The sequence below is a fragment of the Triplophysa rosa genome, linkage group LG8 (genome assembly GCF_024868665.1).
Source record: "Triplophysa rosa linkage group LG8, Trosa_1v2, whole genome shotgun sequence".
Classification (NCBI taxonomy): Eukaryota; Metazoa; Chordata; class Actinopteri; order Cypriniformes; family Nemacheilidae; genus Triplophysa; species Triplophysa rosa.
In genome coordinates, this window is record NC_079897.1 from 4,362,352 (window position 1) to 4,385,963 (window position 23,612).

Sequence of the window (23,612 nt, forward strand, 5' to 3'; positions counted from 1 at the left end):
AGGTACTGTCATAGGCGTACACCCTACCGGCCGCCAGTCTTGCCTGATGCCTGCAAGACTCGAGCTGATACCGGTTTTACGCGGAGGCTGTAGGACCTCGCAAAGGTGATGGGTGTAGCCCAACCCGCAGCTCTGCAGATGTCTGCCAGAGAGGCGCCTCGAGCCAGTGCCCACAAGGAGGCTGTACTCCGTGTGGAGAGAGCTCTCACCCAGTGGGCACGGGCAATCTTAGGACAGGTACGCCGTAGTGACGGCGTCCATGATCCAGTGCGCCAATCTCTGTTTGGGACAGCCCTCCCTGCTGATCTCCAAAATCGACAAAGAGCTGCTCAGAGCTCCTGTGGCTCTGCGTGCGGTCCAAGCAGAGGCGCAATGCACGTACTGGACACAACACGGATGGGGTTGGGTCTTCCTCCCCGGTGGGGAGAGCCTGTAAGTTCACCACCTGGTGTAGGGGGAGTGGTGGGAACTTTGGGCACGTAGCCGGGCCGGGGTCTCAGGTTAGCGTGAGAATCACCGGGCCCGAGGTCTAGGCAATCTGTGGACATGGAGAATGCTTTAAGGTCCGCTACCCTCTTGAGCGCCATCCGGAGAGCCGTCTTCATTGTGAGGTGAGAAAGAGCGGCATCTCCGAGGGGCTCCAGGACCACATCGAGGTCGCAAGAGGGTACGGAGCGCGGGTGAGGCAGTGCCTTCCCGCACCCCTTAGGAACCAATTTATAAGGTTGTGCTGTCCTAGAGACTTACCAGCAACTGGGTAATGATGAGCGGCAATAACGGCTACATACACGTTCCGTGTGGAAGGGGAGAGATTACTCTCGAGTCTCTGGAAGGACAGCACGTTCCGAATCGAACAACTCCGCGGGTCTTCTCTTCGAGAAGAGCACCAAGATGAGAAGAGGCACCACTTACAGGCGTATAGCCGCCTAGTGGCCAGGGCCCTAGCCAGAGTGATGGTCTTAACCGCCGCAGGGGGTAGGCCACTCAGGATCTCCTCATCTCATCCAGGGGCCAGACATGGAGGTTCTAGAGGTCTGGCCTCGGATGCCATAAAGTGCCCTTCCCCTGGGAAAGCAGGTCCTTCATCAGGGGAATCGGCCGGGGGGGAGCTGTTGTCAAGAGCATTAGCTCCGAGAACCAAGTCCGGTTGGGCCAGTATGGCGCAACTAGTACACTTGATGCTCCTCTTCCCTGACCTTGCACAGAGTCTGTGCAATGAGGCTCACTGGGGGGGGAAGACGTACTTCAGCTTGTCCCACGGCCAGCTGTGCGCTAGAGCATCCATGCCGAGGGGGGCCTCGGACGAGAGTACCCTAGCGGGCAATGGGTGGTGTCCAGGGAGGCGAACAGGTCAACCTGAGCCCGCCCGAACTGTACCCAATGAGCTGGACTGCGCAGGGGTGGAGTCGCCACTCTCCGCGAGGCGTCAACTGACAAGAGAATGCATCGGCTGTCTGGTTCAGGTCGCCTGGGATATGTGGGGCTCGCAGGGATCTGCTCACCTGCGGACTCCACAGGAGGAGGCGTCGGGAAAGTCGTGTTAGCTGCCATGAGCGAATGCCACCCTGGCGGTTGATATATGCTATGGCAGTTATCCTGTCCGACCGGACCAGCACATGCTTGTCCTGCACGAGAGGTTGTAGCCCCTTCAGTGCAAGTAGCACATCCAACAACTCTAGGCAGTTGATATGCCTGCGCAGGCGGGGGCCCGTCCATCGCCCCGACACTGCATGCCCTTTGCACACGGCACCCCAACCCTGCAGGGAGGCGTCTGTCGTCACCACGACGCACCTCATGACCTGCCCGAGAGGGACCCCCATCCGTAGAAAGGTCATTGAAGACCAGGGCTTAGGGTGCGTTGGCAGAGAGGCGTAATCACCATCCGCCTGCTGCCGGTGTGCCACGCTCTCCAAGGAACTCAACTCTGTAGCCAGTGTTGGAGCGGTCTCATGTGCATCAACCCGAGGGTATCACCACCGCCGAGGATGCATGTGCCCAGGAGCCTCTGAATTTCAGGGGGACCGCTGACTGCTTGAAATATTCTAGGCAGTTCAACACTGACTGAGCGCGCTCTGTAGTCAGTCACGCTGTAATGGAGACAGAGTTGAGTTCCATACCAAGAAAGAGGATGCTCCACACAGGGGAGAGCTTGCTGTTTTCTCGGTTGACCTGTGGTCCCAATCGATCTAGGTGCCGAAGCACTAGGTCCCTGTGTGTACATAACAGATCTCGCAAGTGTGTCAAATGAGCCAGTCGTCAAGATAGTTTAGTACCCGCACACCTCTCTCCCTGAGGGGAGTGAGGGCGGCTTCCAAGATCTTCGTGAAGACTCGTGGGGACAGGGACAGACCGAAAGGGAGGACTCAGTACTAATATGCCTGAACCTCGAAAGCGAACCGTAGGAATGAGCGATGACGAGGGAGAATCGAGACATGAGAGTAAGCGTCTTTTAGGTCGATTGCCATGAATCCATCTTGACATCTGATAGATGCCAGGATGCGCTTCTGCGTGAGCATCCTGAACGGCAGCTTGAGTAGGTGCCTGTTCAGGGTACGCAGATCTAGCGACCCCCGTTTCTAGGGGACGATGAAGTACGGGCTGTAAAACCCGTTGAACATCTCGGCTAGAGGGACAAGCATGATCGCTTCCTAACCAGAGGGGTGGCGACCTCGGCCCGAAGCACAGGAGCATCCTTGCCTCTGCTGAGGTTGAGAGGATACCCTGAAACTTGGGCGGGCGTCTGGGGAGATGGATCGCGTAGCCGAGACGGACCGTATCCCGTAGTCACCGTGACGGTTTGGGAAGCTCTTGTCAGGCTCCCAGGGACCGCGACAGGGAGGCTAGGGGTACGTTCTGCTTCATCGACCTCCCGGGGGTGGTTCGATGGCTGGCAGTGCGGATCCCTCGCCGTGGGGGGGCCCCAGAGAGGAGATCGGCTCTGCAGTATTACCTGCCTGGCGATGATGTAGCACAACGCACCATCGAATGGGAGTGCTTAGGCTGATGATTATCCTCGACATTGTGTCTTGCCGCAAAGTCGAGTTGCCGAACACCGTCGTGTAGAGGGTGAGAGCGGCTGTGATAATACCCAGACGATGATGTGGCACAACGCACCATCGATTGAGAGTGCTTAGGCTGCTGATTATCCTCGACATTGGGTCTCGCCGTGACGCAACGTCGAGTTGCCGAACACCGTCGTGTAGAGGGTGAGAGCGGCTGTGATAAACGCCCAGAGAGAGAGAAAACTCTTAGAAGTGGGCTGTTGGGATGGGGCAGGAACCGTCCCGGATTGACCAACCTGCGATGAAATAGCTGGGGTCGGGCCCGAAGGTATTCTTGATCTCCCTGGGGTCTTCCCATGAGGGCCGCTTTGGCTTCCGCTGCAGCTGCTGACGGGGTGGTGGTCTCCTCTTCGATGTCTCAAAGAGGCCCAGGGCTGCTGGGAAGCAGAGGGTGCACGGAATCTCGGCGGCCAGAGGGCGGTCGAGTCGCGGCTGCTGAGGACATACTTGATATCCTCTGTCTGCTCCTTTACTGTCAAGAACTGCGGCTCGACGGTATCACCAAACAGCCCCCCCTTGCGAGATGGGTGCGTCGAGAAAGCGGACTTTCTCTGCATTACTCCTCTGTGCAAGGTTCAGCCAGAGGTGTCTCTCCTGGACCACAAGTGTAAACATCGCCCGTCCCAGGGCCAGCGCGGTCACCTTGGTCGCCCGTAGAGCGAGGTCGGTGACGGTGCGGAGTTCCTGCATAAGCGCTGGGTCGGTCTCTCTACGCCTTGGCCTGATGGACCTGCAGGATGGCCATAGCGTGGAGAGAGGGGACAGCTTGGCCCGCAGCAGAGTAAGCTCTCGACACCTCAGATGCCGAAAGCCTACGTGCTTTGGACGGGAGTCTAGGTCGAACCCCTGGGGGACATCGACGTATCCTCTAGCTGGCCCACCATCGAGGGAAGAAAGTGCAATGGAACTAATTGACGTGTACGCACCGAAGGGGGGCGTTCCAGGTCGTACTAAGTTCCTCATGCACTTCCGGGGGAACGCGGCACTGGGGGCGAGTGCGGCTTGGAGCCACTCTCAAGCCCGAGGTACCGTGTATCCAGCCGCGAGCGCTAGGAGAGGCAGTGCGGTGCACCGCAACCCAATGCCGGCGGCCCGGGAAAGCATGGCTGACATTTCGACGTCCGCTTCTTCCTGAGCTCGACCCCTCCAAGGGAGGGAGCTTCAAGGAATCGTCGGAGTCTGATGCCAGTGAGTCACCCTCCGATGCTGCAACAACAGCATCTCATCATCACATACTATTTCCGATACGTGGTTGAGGAACAAGACGGTGGGACCGTCTCATGGGGAACGGTCAGACGAGCGAGACGAGGTGTGAACGGTCCGCGAGCCAGTGGCTGACGGATTAGCGCTCACAGTAATCCTCATATCACCCTCACTGCTCGCCGTAGCGGGCGGCAGGGCCGTAGTCCTGCCGTCACGGAACGGGAAGCAGACAAGGTGGTGGCTGAGTCCCGTGGGAACACAGCCACCCGTGACGCAACGTCTGAATCGTCAGCCGCCCGCAGTATCCACAACATCTGCCCCAGCGTACTGGAAGCAGACATCGTGTCCGTCCCCCTCCTCGATGAGTGTGTTGCACCCACGAGAACAGTGGGGACATGCCACGCTGGAGAAATTTGCTCTTTTAGAGAAAAAACTCGAACACTTCTGGAACCACCGAGACGCCCAGGGGAAGTCGCCGCAGGAAGGGACAGTCCGCTGCACCACGTCGTAAGATTCCAGCAGTAATTCAGCGTAGAGTTTGAAGTCTCGAAGTCAATCATGTGTGAAGGCTCCGAAGAACAAAAGGTGAATGAATGCAGCACGCTGTCTCCCTTTTATACATCCGGGGGTGGAGTCCGGCATGCAAATTTCATTCGCCAGTTTCATTGGCCTTTTCTAAGAAGTCGGAAGCGATTGGTTCTCAGGGACGAACCCCGTCTGTCGGCTCGACACAACGTCGAGAGACCGACAGAAAGGGAACTGCAGTTAAACCTGCGCGGAACGGTATAATACAAAAAGAAAACAGACAAAATGAACAAAACGCAACGTAGGCTATATTTTGACAGTCTGTGATATATGGTTATCTTGTTTATTTTCTTTTATATGTTCTTGATAAGAACAAACAAGCATATAGGTCTATTTTACTCTGGTGAAAGTCTGTTCAACAAGCCGGCGCTTAACAAGCCGACAACGGAGAAAACGCGCTGCTCTTCTCTAACTCCTGGTAACAAAACCCAGATCTGACAAGAATATCTGGCTTTATTGTTTATAATGTTGATAATAAATAAAGTAAATGGGCTTGATACATCATGCCGACTGTTAAGATCCTAAAAAATACCCCACAACAAAGACAGAGCCATAGTGCTTGATTCCCTGATTACGTGACCGTCATCTGAAGATATTCTGCTGATCAGCACCGCATATAAATATTGTTTTTTTTGTCGAAAATATTGTTTTTTTTGTTCACGGTCAGTGTCTGTCTTGTTTAGCTTTGGATTGGATTTGCATCAATAAATAAGGTAGGCCTATTTATTTAAACTAAGGTAAGGAATGAATCACAGCGCGTTTTAAAACGAACAAAAAAAGCATCCGTGCGAATTTATTTACAGGCTGTAACTTGAAGGCGACGACCCAATTTGAACTTCTAGAAGGAAAATTATTGCTTTTAGGTATGGAAAAAGGTGCCAGTCTTATGTTAAGGCCAAATTCATTAACATTTATTGCAGTGAAATGTACATTTTCATGTTCAAGTTGTTGAAATTAGCATTACTTAGTAAATTCATATTCGTTTGTTAAAAATATATTAAGAACAACCGCTCCAAACAAGTAATGGTTATAAATGAATTATTGTTAATCATTTAATATTCGTTGATATTTTTATGCCTAATGTAAGTAATGTTAACGAATTCTGTGGCTCACCAGTTTTGAAACATTTTAATATGGTGATGTGAGCCAAGCATAAAACGCGATCCGGGCATCCAGTGTGTAAACTTAAAATATCTAAACTAGCTTGCGATCTGACTGAACAAAGATTTAGGAATATTAGGATATTTTCTGTACATTAAAAATCATTACAGAAGAAGTGAAGAAGCGTTAAATAAGACGTGACAACTCTAAGGTCTTCTGTAGCCTAATGGTAACTTAACCCTGTGGTGACGCAGTTTTATTCTTATGAAAAATGGGAATATTCTAATAGCATTTTTAATATTCGAGTAGTTATTGCGGATCGAATATTTGAATATTTGGGCACATCCCTAACTTTTACCTTTAGGAGATCTGATTTCTTCAGTTTCCTATAGGCAGGGTTTTCTTTATTTTGTGTTTAGGTCAACTGCCGTGACACTATGACCGTAATGGCAAGGTCATGAGGTTGATAACATTCTCACAGATAGTAAATTCTATAAATGCATTAAATATACTTTGATTGAGAGGTCCATTGTGTTAAACAAGACTTTTGACTGTTAACATGCAGTCTGGTCCAGTAAACAGCCGGTTTTGATCGTTTTTAATGTATCTATTGGACCATCCGATCGAGTAAAAATGACTCTAAACAACACGTTTCTATTCTGTTGCATACTTGTTATGCATGTAGCTTTTATAATCTCTTATTAACTACACAGAATAATTTGACAGAATATTTCAACATCATTTGTTTCACCCCAGGACTATTTGGGTGATTTTCACGAAACCACCGAAACATCATGGCAGTAAAGATTTGAATTATAAAAAATACAATTCGGTAACACAAAAATGATCTTAATAAAGATGGTTCTGTTCTCAGGTGTTCTTTACCTGAGACGAAACACAATTTTGACATAGGAATTATTTATTTATGTGTTTTATTGCTTTTTCTGCTGAAATTCTCATAACCGTAACGCGTCCCGATTTGTCTGAGTGCGTTATATGTTGTAATTTAAACAGAGTAAAATTCAAATATTGTGAAAGAAACATTTGGAAGTTCTACTATATGTTCTCAAATGACAAAATGATTATCAGAATATTCATGAATAATAAAAGTGAAGAAATAGTGGAAGAAAGAAGTGTCCAGGGCTGATATTCTCATCCTCCATCACATTTTTTAAAGCCTGTTTAAACACACAGAAAGATATTTACATTAAGTTTGGTTTTATGTGAAGAAACACATCTACTAGTACTGTACCTTTTACATGGCTAACAAGTTAACAAATTACTTTATATTTTTCTAGTTAAAAATTAATATTCTCTTGTCACGCTGTGTACACGACTTTTTCCCTTCTCAATACCGACACACGTAGTTTTCCACATTTAAAGAAATTTTACATGTATAATATTCTATTAAAATATAGTTCATTAATGTCTTATGTATGATAAATAAAAACTTGCTTAGGCATTATGGCTTCGCTTGTTTTTAGCAAAACATGCTTTGAGATTGACCGTTTTAAATGGTTACCGTAATGAGAATTTTTAAGGCCTTTTTTGTAAAAGTTGTTTCAAATTGTGTTTAACTGACTGTAAAAGTTTTGAAATGAATGGCATTGAACATGTCATATCTTGTTTTAAATTAATATAAAGGGAAATTGTTGATGCAAGTGTTTTTAAAGTCACCATGAAACGGAAGTTGCGATTGACTTCTTTTCCGTATCGTGACGCGTATCCGAGTGAAACGGCTTCTGAAATTAGAAAAAATCTAGGGCGGGGCTTTATTTTGCCCTTCCTTTTTGATTGGTTTGTTGTATGTTGGGCCTGCAGGGGAGGGCTAAAAGTGCCTGGCCATTGGACTGTCAGTATAGTCTTTTTTGTTGTTGACATCATGTGGTGAAGAGTTGTTGTTGAGAGGGGGAGAGGAGCTTAACGTTTTTGATTAAAGATTACAAGTGCAAATGAATTTGAAAAAAATAATGGTGTGCACGGATATATCATTTATCATAATCACTGCAACACTGTGAAAACACTTAGAATTTTCATGTTTGATTGCATGGTGACTTTAAAAAATCATGTTTAACATCTTAAAACCAAGATTTCGTGAGAAATATGATAAAGGCCAGCTGAGATAAAGGCCTATAGTATAATAAACACTTCCCCTTATACATTCGTACAGTACAGTGTAGTATAGAGCTATGCATTTTAATTTTGCATGTAAAATACATATTTTACCTTATAAATACTAACTATGGGTACCTAAGACTATGCATTTTAAATGTATATAATGCACTGTGTATATATATATATATATATATACTGTATATGTGTGTTTATATATGGTTTAGTATGTATAAGGGAAAACGTTATCTTAAAAGTACATATATACATATATAAACTCATACATGCCATAGTGGTCTATAGTGTCACTCTCTCTAGCGTATACACACATATACTTACGCTATAAGAGAGAGACACTATAGATCACTTAGGAAAATGTAAACGAGAATGTTCCAGGGGAACTTCCTGTTTAAGTTTTTTGGCACTGCACAAACAGAGTACAACCAACAGTTCAAAATGTTAAACAAGTTCAAAATGTTAAACAAATAATGTAATAATATCTGTGTAAGATTTAAAAAATAAATAAATAAACAAAACCGGAAGCTGGTGCTGGTCTATATAGACTATCTCTATATAGTACATCAAATATTTAGCGCTTACTTTTGCTTATACAGTTTTACATTTACATTTGCATGTAGTCCTAGTTATTTAGCAGACACTTTTATCCAAAGAACTTACAAACACTGGAAGCAATCACATCCGCAAAAACAAAAGAATTTGCATGGACTATAGTATACAGTATAGTATATATACATGACTGTGTATACTGTATATAGAACTGCGTGTTTATATATTTAGTTCTTGTCTTTAGCTTTTAGTTTCTTGGTTTTTATCTTCATCAGCAGTTTGTTGGTTATAAAACGGTGTGGCCACGACCTTCTGCACCCCGTGTCAAGTTTAGGCATTCTATCATTCTCAATCTCTAGCCATTTAAAAACTCCTCCTGAAAGTGACTGATTTAACCTGCTTTTACGCCGTTTATATCAAAAGCGGATGAGAGAGAACGGGAGAGTGAGGAAAAAAACTTAATCCATCTTATCTGTTGACTGTCAAACTGCTGGAGCTAAGACCTCCTCACAAAAGACAACTGGGTCATGCAGGCAGGAGCGGCCGGATTTGCGCTGGAGGAAAGTTTGAAATGTGGTAATTGACTGGGGGGGCGGCAGCGGAGGGAGCTAATGACCCGCTTCCGCTCCTGGAGGAGAAACGGCACCTGTAAACACAGTAAAAAAACAAAGATGCGGGATATCCGCCAGCTATTGTTTCACCCGGGAGCACGCTGGTTATTAACCCACCTTCAGATACGTGCGCTGTGTGTCTTCTAGAAGCACAATGTAGCCAAACGTTCACCCTCCGATGATGCTGCATTCCCATAATTCAAATCACATGCGGGTACTTCCAGTAGATAGCGACACTATTAGTCAGTCTGTGCTGACAGGAGGAAGAGGAATTACGTCCTACATGAGAATTTCAGATTTGTAGACTATCAAATCTGGAATAAACGCTCCTATGGATGTAGATAGAGCATTAGGTTATTATTCAGAGCTGTGACAGAAGGGCCTTCGGAAATGTCAGAATGACTTTGGTCAGGTTTTGATTTGGAGACAACCGTCTGAACGCATAACATTTGTAGCTTTTAATAAATACGATTTTTTTCTCTGCCTTTAGCAGATATGCAGAGTTTATAATTGAATGCTTTATCATAAAAATTCTGTACTGTCATACCTTTACACTCCTGCAATATTACAGTATTACTCATATAGCCCGAATATTTCTTTTTATGTGTCGTGCACAGATAACAAGAGTTTTTAACTTAAAAGAAACAATCACCATGGAAGTGCTTTTGAAATGCATGTGTGCAATATATCATGAATCATATTCAAGTCTCTTTTTGCCGAAACCGTGCTTAAACTTTTTGCCAAAACGTGTATTTTACTGCAGTTAAGAGACATTTTAGTACTGATAACATCTCTGGCAAGTATTTTTGTTTATTTACTTTTAAAAGCTAATTGGCACTCTCTGTAAAGTGGTACTATGCTTTAACAAGGGTATAACAGACACAGTTTCTGTCCCCCCCAAAAAAATCTCAAAATGATCCAAATGATTCCAGAAAGAGTAGAACTTTATAAAGGATTGTTTATTAAGAGAGAACGTGTATGTGTGTGTGACTATGAGAAAGAGAGAGAGAGAGGTGGAGAGTGATCTTAAGTGCGTGTATGTGAGAGAGAGAGTGAGTGAGTGAGCGAGCGAGCGAGAGAGAGGTAAAAAGGTCCTTGCGTGTTTTAAAACAAGTGTCTGCAGTGAAGATAATGGTAAAGCCGTGGGATAAAAATGATGCATTTGCTTCTGCCGGCTGATAATGGGGGTTTGGGGGGGGCTGGAGAAAAGTTCATCATTCTCTTATCAAAGCACTCTGACATTTCTCCTTCAGCTGTGAAATTTCAGATCGCATATCTCCTACCGAGCTCCCGCACCTTTTGTGGAGTGATATAGAGCTCTCCGTTTCTCTCCATCTGCCCCTCACCGTATGTTCATTTGCTTCATAAGCCCTCGTACATCTTGATATGTGACTGTTGAATTGTCAAACGACGCTGTTGGGTGTCTGTACCCACAAACTCGACAAGTATGTGTGGCTATCTTTTTAAAACATCTGTCATGACCTGATCGCAGTGACTATTAGAACGGAATTCTGGGTAAAATACTTTTAAACTAGTTTTGCTTTAATAGTTAGATGTTCAATTTCAGTCGGTTGGTTTGTTTGTTTGTTTGAAGTCAACACTCATACTGGTGTTGTCTGTTTTGAGCAGGGCTTCCTGTTTGTATCTGCAATGGCAGATGATGATTCTTGAAAAGCTGTTTCGGCTGTTCTGTTTCGGTGCTACTAACGCCAAAACTTACTAAATCTATACATATCTTGCTTAGTATTTGTCCATATTTTAAAGGGGGCACACGAGCCTCCCTGCCCCCAGCCTACGGCCACCTTTGTCACGGGGAGAAACAAACAGTTGCCGCGTGCGGCATCTTTTTGGGGCTATCGGAGAAAGATCTCCACGCACAAAAGGGACATTCATGGTTCTGCCAAGGATCTGTGGTGAGGGGGAGCGACGGACCCCGGAGAAGAGCGACAGATGATCTTATCGAGGGAGAGATGGGGGGTGGAGTTCTCTTCACTCATATCAACAGCTCCTGCGTGCCAAGATGGTGGCATTTCTGAACTGGGTGATGAGAGAGTTTGGGGGGTTTCAAAACATGGGAAAGTAAATTAGCAGGTTGTTTCTTTTTGTTGTTGTTTTGAACCGATGTGTTGCAGGTCTGTGCTCATCCACAGCAGGGTAATGAACTTTTGCATATACATTTATTTATTTAGCAGACGTTTTTATTCAAGACTACTTACAAATGAGGAAGCATTTAACATTTTGTCAATGAGCTAAACAATAAACTTAGATTACCAAGCCGGTTTTAGCTAGTTTAATCTATCAGACTGGACTAACTGGATTTATGAATGTCTAGCTGGTGTCTCCATTGAAAAAAATCTACAAGCTTGACCAGCCTACAAGGCTAGATAAGATCAGTTTATTATTTATTTTGTACATTTTTTATTTTTTATTTTAATTTCATAAACGTTTACATGTTTTCAGCTTGCTTGCTAACTATATAATTGTTTATAGTTAGGAGGAGAGCACAATAAATAGGCTTTTAAAAACCTTTTTAAAGAGATGAAAAGAAAAATGTCCTATATTCTTTGTTTTAAGTACCATTTTTAAATCTTTTTTTAATCTTTTTTTTGTCACTTGTTTTTCTTCTGCATTTTTTAGAGTTTCTATTTGGGTTGTATAGTTAGATGGTAGAGCGTGCATTTCACTTTCTCCCAGACGTGCTCAGTGTTGCCCGTCTTCTTTACCCAAAAATATATTTATAATATAGTCTTGCAAGGTAAAATATTGCAATAATTCAAAATATTGTTTACTTACACAGAAATCCATTTGATTTGTTTCGTGTCGTATCCAGTTGTTTTTATTAGCATTGTTGACGTTCGTCCAAAATCAAGTGGATCATCTCGGACTGTACATCTTGATCTTGTAATCTATGGCGAGTCAACATCTAAACGCCAGTGGCAAGCAGGGCAATGGTGGCAAGCTGGCACGTTACGCACACAGAGCCGTATGCCGCCGTTCTGCCTCATGGGCTTGTGTGGTATCTGTAACAGCTGGGATGAGCCAGCTGGGTTGTGAGGTTTCAAGATGAGACTTGGCTGACTGGCACGCTTTTACTTTCTAGCGTTATGACTTCAGATGTCCTCACGCCCCACTCGCCCCAGCCCAGACAACAGAACCAACACACGCCCCAGCATGGGAAGCGTTGTGGATTTGTGTAAAAGTGTCGTCCAGGGCTAAAGAGTAAGTTGCACGATGGTGGAGAAAGGCCATGAGGTCTTATCAGAGTGGGCGCAGAGCACATCAAGCAGGGACGGGCTAGCATAGATTTAGCCGGCCTGTGATGTGGACCAGCTGTGCTCCAACGCTTAATTATTTCCCTTTAATGAGGTTTCCCACTATCCAACAGGCTGGTGGGATCACGACAGGCTTCAGAGAGACCCCCCACCCCTAAATTCTCCCACTATCTCTTCTGAGCTTTCTAACATGGAATGAACACATAAGCAATTCTTTGAATGTATCAGTTTGATTTTAAGGTTTAATTGATACTTAAACTATTTCATACTATTTCAATAAGGTACTGAGTTATCATAACATTTCCAAAAAATATTTAAAAAATATTTTAATTATTTTTAGTATTATTTATTTTTTATAATATTTTTATAAAAGTATATATATATTTTATTTAGTAAAATCTCACTATACTTGAGTATATACTTTGGTGTTATCGTACTAAACTAGATACTGTAGTGTTGTTACGAGAGTGAATATTAAAATATACTACAGTGTTTTGTTTATCAATTCAGTTAATACTACAGAAAACTATAGTATACAATAACAAAAACTAGAAATTGCTACAATATATATATATATATATATATATACTAAAGAATACTACAACTTTACTACTTAAGGTTAATATTATTACATTATTTTGTAAGTATTGATACCGAAGTGTCCGTCCTGCTTTATTTCAGATGTTAGCAAGCAGATGGGTATTGAGGAGCATGTTTGTTTAGTCGCTGGGGAGTTTCCACACAAGCACTGCGGCGTGTGAGCATGTCACAGATACGCTGCTGATATCTGCAGTGAAAAACGCGGCTGAATAGGTCATTTTAAAGTTCAATCACTGCCTTAGTGCTTTCAGCCAACAAAGAGCACGCTGAAGATCATCTCTCAACCAGTATTTATTTAGTACAGGTCAAGAAACATGTGTATTACTGAAACGCCTTCATGTTGGGTCCGGCGGTGCGGACTAGTGCAGTCAAACCGTTAGCAAAGAAAAATCTCTGAGAGTTGTTTGTCATAGAGAGAAATATGATGAAATGGAGAACAAATGCTGTAGAATGGAAACATGTCTAATCATTAAAAGTATAACAGGTTAGAAACAGTGTTTTCACATACTGTAAATCTGAGAACTTCATTAAATCTCCTGAGCGACATCTGAGCAATATGTTCCCCGCACACATGGTTTGGTTCGAGATATGAGGAAAAAAGCATTTGTACATGAGTGCAGCGTACAGTTTCTCAGGCCCGGCTGGCGGTAAAGAGCTCTGGTGTTGTCATCGAGTGCTGTTGCAGTACAAAGATAAAGCAGATAAGAGTCATTCTCTGAGGGATAAATCTTCCTCAGTCACAGGTCGACCTCAAACCCTCTCAACATCACTGTAAAAACCAGCCGGAAGTTTGCACTTGAGATTCTCTTGACAAGAGCCCCCCCCAGCCCTCAGAGATGAGAGTCGTGACCAGGCAGTCTATTATAATAACTGTTTGATTAATCGCCGTCCGAAAAAAGCACACAAAATCTAAGCGATAAGATAGAGGCGCTCGGGGAAGTCGCGGGGCTCGCTGTGCTATCCCGTGACACGGTTAATTAACTCTGAGCTCAGCGCAGCGCTAACAAGAGGCCTCGGCCCTTTCCTGGAAAAGCAGAAATAGAGCCTGTAACATCTCAGCGAGGCTTTATCAGAGGGACGCTGTTCGGAGAGGAGTGAGCGTCCCGCCGGTTTGATGCACTCCATCTGATCTGCATCGGCTATGAGAACAGATGCTGGGGTCTGAATCATGAACTACGGTCAGCAAAGTGTGTATGCGAGAAGTGATAAAAATAATTCGGATGCTGAAATTCTATTTGCGGAAATATAACATTTCAGTTCTATACTGATTGCTCGTCTCAATGGATAAGTTTGAATAAGAGTTTAGCAGAGTTGGAAACTTTGTTTAAGTCTCCTGCATCTCAGATTTTTGTCCGGAGGGAAGGTTAAATGTTTCAGTGTCACAATCTGAGCTAAGAGTTGTCAAGTCTGCAATCAAAAGTCATAACATGAGGCGAGATCGTTACATATTGTTTCATCTATAGTCTACATTCATTTTACAGCTACATTCAATTTGATACATTTGGTGCAATGTATTTGAACAATTCTCAGATTTGTTTTTATTTTGATCAAATATGTTATAGTTAGCTCTGTACAGTAAGAAAAGAAAAATGGTTGGCACCAGTGGTCCAGTTGACTGTGTGCTCACATGTTGTGAATTATAGCTATAAAGGCCCAAAAATGAAGCATTTACTGTGTGACGTAAAGACCGGCCGCTCTGTTTTGTCACAGGTGAGCTGGACCTGTTTAACAAAGATGGAGAGCGTCGGATTCTCAGCCGCCAACAGCTTCCTGTAGGAACAACGTGGGGACCTTTCGATGGGAAGATCAAGCTGAACACAGACTCTCAGGTATGTTAACACATGTTCAATCTTGGAGAGGGTTAAAGGTGAAGTCATTTCTGTGCCACTGAACAAAATTGAACCAAACAAAGTTTGAAAAATGTGTTCGTTTGAAACACCCAACGAGGTCTGAGAACGTTTTGCAGAATAATGGGATTTTAGGGAAGACCATTTGAAAATTGATATTTATATTTGAAGAGTTCATTAGCAAAAACAGATCTTTTTTGTTTGATTGATATTACTTGGAATGCACAATAAAAAAACGTGTTATTTTGCAAATTTACTCTTAATTTCTAGATATAGCAGAAATATACCTTTAAGTAACTGGTTGAAACCGGTCCATGAATCTATGTGATATTAAAGGTGGAGATTAAAGGAATAGTTCACCCAAAACTAAAAATTCGGTCATCATATACACTCACCCTCAACCTGTATAAATGTCTTTGTTCTGATGCACACAAAAGCAGATATTTTGAAGAATGTGGGAAACTAAACAGTTCTGGGAAACCATTGACTAACATACTAGTTTTTTCCTACTTTAGTGTAGCAAAACATTATATAAAAATAGTCATTTTTAGTGTTATGATAGTGTCCCAGAACTGTTTGATTACAACATTCTTCCAAATATCTTTCTTTGTGTTCATCAGAAAAACAATGTGAGGGTGAGCAAACGATGACAGAATTTTCATTTTTGGGTGAACTGTTTCTTTAAGTAGGTTTGCATATTGACACGAGAATGCATTAGATTGGTTGATGTTCTCAGCCTAGACTTCAACCTTTTATTTGCTATGTCGCTTCAGCCGTTAAAGAAAGAAGAAAAGCAATAGTATTTATCCAGTTAAGAAACATACGGAAAGGTCTATAAGGAGTTTGGACTCACAGAACCCGTTCTAGAGGTTTAATATAGCGCATAACTTATAACTTTATGAAGTAATATTTTGTCACGCTTCTGAGCAGTTTGTGACTCTGGACTGCCCCTAGTAAGCGATTTAGCGACAGTGCTTAAATGTTTCACTTTATATATGTCACATGGGTGTGAGCAGATCTTTTAAACGTATAAAATCAGAGATGAAATCGTGATGTCAGAGATGAGTTGAATTGAAGTGTGAGGGCTCCAACTCCATCTTTATGAATGTTGAATCACAGAGACGGTTAAACACAAAGACGGTTCAAATTTTCAATCCACGGCATGTGCGTGACCCTCTTTACTGTCTGATCTGGGACAGATGGAACCTGCTGGTATGATGGTGTGAAATGAACTGGACCCAAGGTGATACGCTTGTGTCACAAAGGGTGCTTTTCAAAGAGATACGAGTCTGCTACTGTTGCATTATGGGAATACAGAATGGCTGCACTGGGAAACCATTAACGGTTATCTTCACAGCGTTCTTTTTGAAAATGATGTGGATTTGAATGTTCGCTTAATTGATGATTTATTTGTGATGTAAGTATTTGCGTGCAAACTGGCAACTCAGATCATTGACCATTGACTAGTATAAACAGTGTTCAATCTTTTTGTTTGAGTTTGAGTGGGGAATGTGAAGTCTGAAGGCAGAGATAGGGTCATGTGATGAGAGCTTATCGGTGCAGACGGCACATCTGATGTACAGAGAAGTCAGTGGAGACCGGAGGAAAGTTTATAGTGACGCGCTCTGTTGGGTTTGTTTGTGTGTGTTTACGCGCAGAACTCTTCAGACACCACGATCTGATTGTCGTCCACTTCGTTCCATCCAAACGATTCACTTAGATGATTCACGACTCAGTGAGTCTTCTCTCACTGTGATCACAGTTATTGATTTAAGACTCTGAAGCGAAGAGTGAAAGTGGAGACAGATAGCGTGGCCCGAAATGTATTTGGACACTCTTAAAATGTCTGCAAAGATAATTGATTTAATGTTGAAATTTCAACATGGATATAACATTATATCAAAAGATAGAACATTCAAATGCTTTTTGAACATTATTTGCATTTGAAACCTAACAAACATGTTTGCAAATGTGGCTTTGGTATATTCCTATCAGTCCTATTCCAATATTTTATGTATGGAAAGACCTTCATGTTGTACTTTTTTTTTAAAGTGGCGCAAGTGTTTAAATACATTGTGGCACAAGCTTGAGGACAGAGAGATACTGTAGAATTTGTATTTCGTACACCAGGCCAGAAATAATTGAAAAATGTGGTGTTGAAATAATTGAGGCTGTGAATAAAATATGATATCCGGCCCTTTTCATCCGAACGAACGGATTCTCTACTCGTGAGGCAAGCCGCACTTTGAAACATGTCCAAATTGATTTGAGATATATTGTGGTGTCAGTGTCGGACGGATGTTTGAACCGCTCTGTCTACACGGCGTTTCGTCCCTGCGTCTGAGTGATAGTCGGTGAGCCGTTGATCAATCAGACCATTAGAGCTCAATTACCCAGCAGCCCCTGCACAGGTGAGCGACGAGCCCATCCACCCCTAACAAATTAACACAAATTAATAATGACACTCAGACATTTAATGTCTGCCATCTGGGGGCCGGCCGGCTGGTCCGGGTCGAAGCTATTGAGTAGCAGGTGTCTCTATCACAGTAATTACTGGGTCCGAACGCAACCCTGACTGCGGCCCATGGCTCTCTGTCTCTCTCACCGCCCAGTGTCCATTTTAAGTGTTAATAATTGATTTGGAAACAATCTCATAATGAACTACAGATTCAAGGGAACCTTCCAGGCTGGGTGGTTTGTTAAGTATGGCGTTTCGTTCAATATTCACGTAATGAATGAACATTGCTTTAATTAAAGAGCTTTGTTAAGAGGCTGTTAATAACAGGTGGGAATTTTTCCCTGTTTGGGGGAAATTTTGGCCAATGATCATCTGTTATTGATCGGGCTTGGATTATAAATAGAAGTTTGTCTATTCTAGTTCCAAAATCTGCCAATTTATCATACAAGTTTTCTAATTTACATATTTCAGCAATTTTATGTTCGTCTCTAAGAGGATTATTTTGTTGCGTGCGGTTTTCCTTTTATAGCTCAAATTTTGTGTTTAATGTAAGGATCTACTTTGTTTGAGATGTTTTTTTCTAAACCTGCTTAGGAGAAATGATGATAGGTACAAATGTGATATTAATTGTTTTCTTTTAAAGTATTTATTTTCCCTACTGTAGCAGTAAATGGTGGGTGAGATCTGCCATTCTTCCAAATTTCTTCCTGTGTGTTCAGCAAAACAAATAAATGTATACAGGTTTGGAACAATCTAAGGGTACATGATGACAGAATTTTCATTTTTTGGGTGAAGTATCCCTTTAAGAGGATTGAGCTCTATAATTAATATAGAAATATTAGCAGTATAATTAATGTACAAATGATCTGGGTTGGATATATTTGGTGAGAAATGTTTGAGTTCCTTTTAAAATCTTCAAGTGATATAAAATTTTGATCGGAGACTTGGTAAATCTGAGCCTATTGTTATCAGACATATCAGTGATACGGAATTGTTCAACCAAATATGAAAATTCTGTCATTTTTTACTCATCCTAATGCCATTTCAAACCTGAATGACTTCTCTGCAAAACACAAAAGAAGATATTTTGAAAAATGTTGGTAACCAACAACACTGGCCCTATTGACACAAAACCACAGAGACGTTTCTCAAAATATCTTCTTTTGTTTTCCACAGAAGAAAGAGTCACATACAGGTTTTGAACAACATGAGGCTGAATACATAATTACAGAATTTTTTATCTCTAAGAAAAAGATTCCAGTTAAACTAAAATTTTGTTGCTTTCTAGACAAAACAATTTACACATTAAAGACATTTTTAAAATTTCATCTCAGTTGCTTCTCTCACATAGCTATAAGATTAAATGGAGAACAAATAAAAACTTTTGAGATATAAACGCGTGGATATAATTTTGATAACACTTTGGCACAACCAATGACATCAGTTTGGGGCGGGAACTTTTTACCCAACCAATGGCAGTCGAAGGGGGTAGCCAGATCTTTTTGTACAATTTGGTGAAACTAGTGGAGCTAAAATTGCCCACGTCATTCTCTTCTCAGATGTTTTTCTCAGATGTTCTCATTCGTGTCTTACCAAGTGTTCAGATTTGCCAAGATAGTCTGCATTCAAATGTCAGAAATGTCATACTTTCTTACTCTTTACTCTTTTTATTTCTCTTAAGGAACTTTAGAAGAAACATCAAATATGAACAAAATCTCCTGGTTGAATGGAAACTTGTAACACTTAAACATGGTCACACGTGTGGTATTTTAGCACAACATTTTAGGAGACAGAGTTGATTCTTTGGTTCACATCCCAAACTTAAACAAGTGGCAGTGGATTTTTTGTTTCCCCTCCGAAATTATATTTTTCTTCTCGTCATTACTTCATTAATCAAGAGCCGGCCCTTTGGAAAAATGTTTTGTTTTGGAGGCTGCAATCTATTTTGTGGAAATGTGTGCATGTGTTTGAAAGAGAGAGAGTGGATGTGTGTGTGTTGGTAATCTGTGCCTGTGGCAGGTTTCCCCTCCGAAACGCAGCGCTAAGCAGCGGTATCGCATGCCTATTGTTGTAGCCTCTGTCATAGCAAGAAGCAGTCTGATGCAGGCCTGCGCAGCTCTGATAAGAAAAGAGGATTCAACATGGTTAGAAAGACGAATCGGTGGGACTTGAGAGTGGAACGCGCACACACACATGCACGCTCACACACACAAACATCATCCTAATGTTGGCACATGCATTACCAATTATTTACACTTACGTCGAATTATATATGCAAGCGGGGTTTATTTTCTCATAATCAAGTCGAACTCACATTTGTAAATTTGGCACATTGTATACGTATAGATGGCGTTCGCATCAGAGGCTATATTTATCAGGCAGAAAATCTCCCCCGTTGTTTGTAATGTTGCCTGCTAGTGAGCTTTGATAGGATTTTAATTCCTCGTTGGACACCAAAATGTTTTTGGCACCCAGAATGTGGCTTTATCTAATAAAATAATAGGCCCGAAGTTTAGGCGGGGAACCAATTTGTGATTGCATGCATCAATTACTTCGCTGGGCTTTACCCAGTCATGAGACCAGTGACTGCTCAAATGAGAATGCCTCGGCTTGCAACACCTGGCTTGGGCGTCAGGACATGTAAAATCCACACCAAACTAGATTTCTAAAGTGCGGGATTCCAGATTTATAAAGTCACCACTACAGTATTATGGGGGTTGCCAGATTGTTGCTGTGTGGATGCTTGTGCCCATGTTAAGAAATGCCCACAACCAGGACTGTGTTGTTGTGGTTTGTAAATAGGACTTAAATTTCTCTTTTAATGCATGTCTATGGGAATTTTTTCCAATATTATAGTTCATCACAAGTGTCACTTAGAAAAGGTGCTACAAGAACAAGCTACACAAGAACAAGCTACACAATTTGAGATATGATATATGACCGTGAGTTTAATATTTTCTATTTATGTTTTTATTTATGAGGAGTTGATACAGTATGTGGGTAAATTGTCTGTATGTGACAGGTGGCTAGAAGGGAGGGCGTTAAAATGTAAGAGGTGAAAGAAGTTACTTCAGTTTTTTACTACATACTAAGGCTGCGTTTATACTACTGCGTTTTCCTTTAAAAACGCATAATTCTTGCTACGGTTACGCCTGGCATTTACACTACTCAGGAGTTTTCGACCCCCAAAAGACGGAGAGTTTTGAAATCGCTGCAGACCCCGTTTTAGTTTGAAAACTCCGGGGGTTGCGTTTCTGTGTAAACGCAGACTTTAGAATTGCCCAGATTCGCTCACTGATTGGGTCGTCTGTATTATTGCGTTTGCTTCGCCGATTCGTTAAGCCTATGTCGTATGAGCGCTACCTGAAGGCGACAAGCCTCGCAAGGACTGAGTAAACAACAGGCTTGTTTAACTTCAAGCTGCGCTGCACGCACGGATCGACACGGTGACATTACAGCAACGCAAGAGAGAATCGAGAGCCGTACGCTTTTAAATCGTGCTTTCAGGACTGCGATGTCATCCGTCGATTGGTCTGCGTGTAGCCTAATAACATGGATTACTTCATCTAACGTTATCCACATGAAGACGTCCTTGCTTTTCCTCGCTATCGTGTTCATTTTGTGCTGGTCGGGACGGTCTGTGACTAGTAACCAATTGTCATCAACAACCAACTAATGTATGCCCATACAACTGTTTACATTTATGTGCGCATGCCCAGCGTGTCTGAATGGTCATGTGACATACGTTTTCGGTAGCGTAGTGTAAACGCAGATTTTTTATAAAACGGCAGTATAAACGAGGATCGTTTTTGTTTTAAAACGCCGTTTTTGTATATCAACGGGTTAATGTAAACACCACCTAAATATTACGGGTTTTATTTTTTTCTTCTTTATTCTTCAATCACATTCTTTTTGCTTTTATTTCTATAGACCACTTCGCAAGATGTAAACACTGAAAGACCTTCCAGTTTACGTTTTTATTTATTAGTGTTTTAAAATCTGACATGTAGAATTATATAATGTCATTAAACCTTAATTGTGTTTTTTAACATTTTGATTATAAAAATCATAAATATTGGATTAAAAAATTTGGTTATAAATGTTTTGTGGGTTGTATTTTATTTAAACATTTTTGTAGCGTTAAAAAGCGTAAACCGAAAGTTCTTCTGGACCAGAGTTGTTTATTTCTTCCAAAGTGGCTTATAGTGCTTTTTTGTGAGCTTTGTTGCGCATTATAAATAAATGTAAATAAGTAAATAAGTTTAATTCTGGTTATTAATACATTTCTTTAATATTGCATGCGATTCACACTCATGTAAAGACACATGTTCTGCTCTCTCTCTCTCTCTCTCATGTAAACTCTTGTGTTTCCATGTTAATAATGACACTCAAATTCTAGTGACATGCTCTCTCTCTCTCCTCTGGCATCCTTCATAGCTGTTTGTGTCTTTAAACGATGAAGGATAAAGCTGAGTGAATGAACGTGTAAATGAGTTTTTCGTGGGTAATGAAATATTAAATTGACAAACAAATGATTTGCTCCATGTGAAAGCGTGCCTAAATACTATTGATTAGATATGAATCTGCCACAGTGGGCTTCAGTGAGCTCTTGGTTTTGTCATTTTTAGTGATAACAGGCAAACGGAAATACTTTCAGCGGGATATTGTGGCTTCTTGTGCTAGATGAAGCTGTTACTGCATTTGCTTTGAAATATGCATTCCTTGTGATCTAATAAGACAAACCAGGATCTGATCTTTTGATCTTTGCAATGATTTAGATTTGTTTTCATTGATTTATTTTGTGCATTTCATTGAAGTGTTTGGTAGAGATTATAAAAGCATTTTTTTGAGTGACCTTGTAAAATTGTTTTTGGTGGCTCTATTGAAAACATAGACTATATTATTTTCTTAATTTTACTGTAATCGCATCTAATCAACTCAACTAACCAAGTGTGATTTAAGGCCTACAACAGGTTTACAACCCGAATGATAACTGTTACTATGCATGTTTTTAATTGTTTTTAATGTAAGCGAATGACAAAGTCCACACCACAACTATAATGATCATGTAAAAGAGGAACAATGCTGATGTCAGTTTTTACTTATTTTTTCAGCTGATGAACAATAAAACATTGAAAGGCCACTCACAATCCATTCGAATTTAAAGGGATAGTTGACCTTCAAAATAAAAATCCCTTTCTTCTGCAGAACACAAAAGAAGATATTTTTTAAAATGTTGGGTTTAAAATGACAACAGTGTGATTAAATGATGACAGAATTTTCATTTTGAAGGTGAACTTTGCCTTTAAGAGCTCACACATTAAAAATATTAAAATGCATTGCAAAGTTTAAAATGAACATTATGTCAGTGTCTATTGGTGTGGATGGTAAAATATTTATTTTTATAGTTACAGTATCTTAATATCGTAGTTAATGTTATTCGTGTGAACAGGCCTTTAAGCCAAATGTTGAATTTTTGGTTTCTTTCTATGGTTTTTCTCACTAGTTGCTTACAAATATTAATATTTTTTGCATACATTTCTGGTACTTCAATATTTTTTAAAGCAATGCACATTAGGAAAATCTCTATAGAATTATAATTCAAATTGTACTGAATTCCATATAATTCGGCAGATTTTCCCTCTTTTTTTCTCCCAAAACCTCAAAAAGTCATTTTCTCATCTGATCCTCCCTTCTTAATAAACTCTTTGTAATGCTCAGCAGGACTAATGCTGCATTAAAGGGCTTTGGGGGACTTAAAGGTCGTGACCTCGAGGTGGAGGGGTGTTTTGAGATTCATACTTCACCCCTCTCTCTCTCTCTCTCTCTCTGAAGATCATCTCAGCTCTCTGACAGGAAACAGGGGGTGTGTGTCTCTCCTCAGAGCGCTGACGGCTGCCGTGGCTACAGATGACTAGAGCTGAGATAATACATGCTCGACTTGATCTACAAGTGAACCTGACATTTCCCCTCTCCTCTTCATCACTGCATGTCCCAAACAGGCAAACAGATACGGAAGCCAAGCGATAAGCAGCCGCCGCATTGTGACTGAAGTGATGGCTACATAGTTTAGCACAATCATGGTGAAGATACCATTAGAAACCGCGTCACAATTCACGGTGTCAACTTTGTGAACGATACATCAGCAGAGATGCCATTTCAACAAGGGTTCTTTCCTTTTAGACGTTGTGCAA

General features: G+C 41.9%; 1 protein-coding gene across 3 annotated transcripts in view; it reads left to right on the forward strand.

The window, feature by feature from the left end:
* zfpm2a (zinc finger protein, FOG family member 2a) overlaps nt 1-23,612 on the forward strand; it is a 162,212-nt gene that overhangs the window by 77,117 nt on the left and 61,483 nt on the right. For all 3 annotated transcript variants that reach the window (XM_057339670.1, XM_057339672.1, XM_057339671.1), the window contains one exon: nt 14,824-14,942. In XM_057339670.1, coding sequence (XP_057195653.1) covers nt 14,824-14,942 — 119 coding nt within the window. The remainder of the gene's footprint in view (nt 1-14,823; nt 14,943-23,612) is intronic.